Source organism: Aureococcus anophagefferens, assembly GCF_000186865.1.
Source record: "Aureococcus anophagefferens unplaced genomic scaffold AURANscaffold_1936, whole genome shotgun sequence".
Taxonomy (NCBI): Eukaryota; class Pelagophyceae; order Pelagomonadales; family Pelagomonadaceae; genus Aureococcus; species Aureococcus anophagefferens.
Genome location: NW_008706597.1, coordinates 1 through 1,130, shown reverse-complemented (window position 1 = coordinate 1,130; position 1,130 = coordinate 1). Strand labels below are relative to the sequence as shown.

General features: G+C 78.0%; 1 protein-coding gene across 1 annotated transcript; it reads right to left on the bottom strand.

Moving 5' to 3' along the window:
* Nucleotides 1–56: 56 nt before the first annotated feature.
* On the bottom strand, nt 57–1,130 carry AURANDRAFT_69478 (hypothetical protein; the record flags this gene model as incomplete). Its single annotated transcript, XM_009045248.1, has 1 exon — nt 57–1,130. A coding segment is annotated over one exon (1,074 nt), but the record flags the coding sequence as incomplete, so codon positions are not given.

Genomic DNA, 1,130 nt, shown 5'->3' with positions numbered 1-1,130 from the left:
TCGCCGATTCCATCCCGCGGGCAGCCCTTCGGACGCGGCGCCGTCCGCGGGCGGACTGTTTCTGAGGTCGAAGGGCGGCGGGCTCGGGCCCGGGCCGGACGCGCGGGGGTCCGGCGACGCGCGCGGGATGGGCGACTCGCGGGCGAAGCGCCCCGCGCTCCGCGCGTAGATGGCGTTGAACTCGACGACCTTGGCCGACGGCGGCGCGGGCGGCTTCCGGAGCGGCTTCGTGGAGCGGCGGACGGCCTTCGCGACGGCCGACACGCGGCGCCGCACGGACGCGCGCGCGCGCCGCGCCGCGCCCGAGAGGCCCGAGCTCGCGTCGACCTTCAGGCCCAGAAACGCGGCCGTCGCCGCGAGCGCGAGCTCGACGGCCCGCTGGCCGAGCGCGACGCAGAGGAAGGCGCGCCGCGGCGTCGGCGCCGCCTCGGCGACGACGGCGAGGAGCAGCGCCGCGTTCGCGAGGGACCCCGCGCCCGTGACGACGAGCTGCGCGCGGACGCGGTCCCGAAGCGCCCGGACCCGCTCGCTGCCCTTGGCGCTCACGTCGAGCCGCGCGAGGAATCTCCGCCCGATGGCGACGTAGCCGAGCCCCTGGAGCCCGTGGGCCGCGGCCAAGTAGACGAGCATCGCGCGGCCGACGGCGCGGAGCGCGTCGCCGCGCGAGCCAGCGAGCGCGACGAGCGCGGCCGTCGACGCGGCCGCCGCGACGGCGTAGGCGCCGTTCCAGGCGCAGAGCGCCTTCAGCGTGTCGCCGTGCAGGCTCGCCGACCGGCACTTGGCCTCGCCCGACAGGACCTGGAGCCAGCGCGCCGCGATCGCGGACAGCACGAAGAGCAGGAGCGGGCCGCCGGCGTCGTAGACCGCGAGCGCGCGGACGTCCGCGCCGAGCTCGACGCAGACGACGCGGTCCCGCGCCTCGAACATGGGGAACGCGAAGTAGGCGCACCGGAGCCCCGCGAGGGCGAGCGCGGGCGCGACGATCTGCGCCTTGGGCGTCGAGCACGCCTCGAGGAGCACCGCGTGGCGCGGGCTCCGGGGCTTCGACGACTTCGCCGCGACCCAGAGGCCCGCGGCCTGGTCCGCCGCGAAGAGGCCGAGGGCGGCCCAGCCCACGAGCTGCGCCAGCA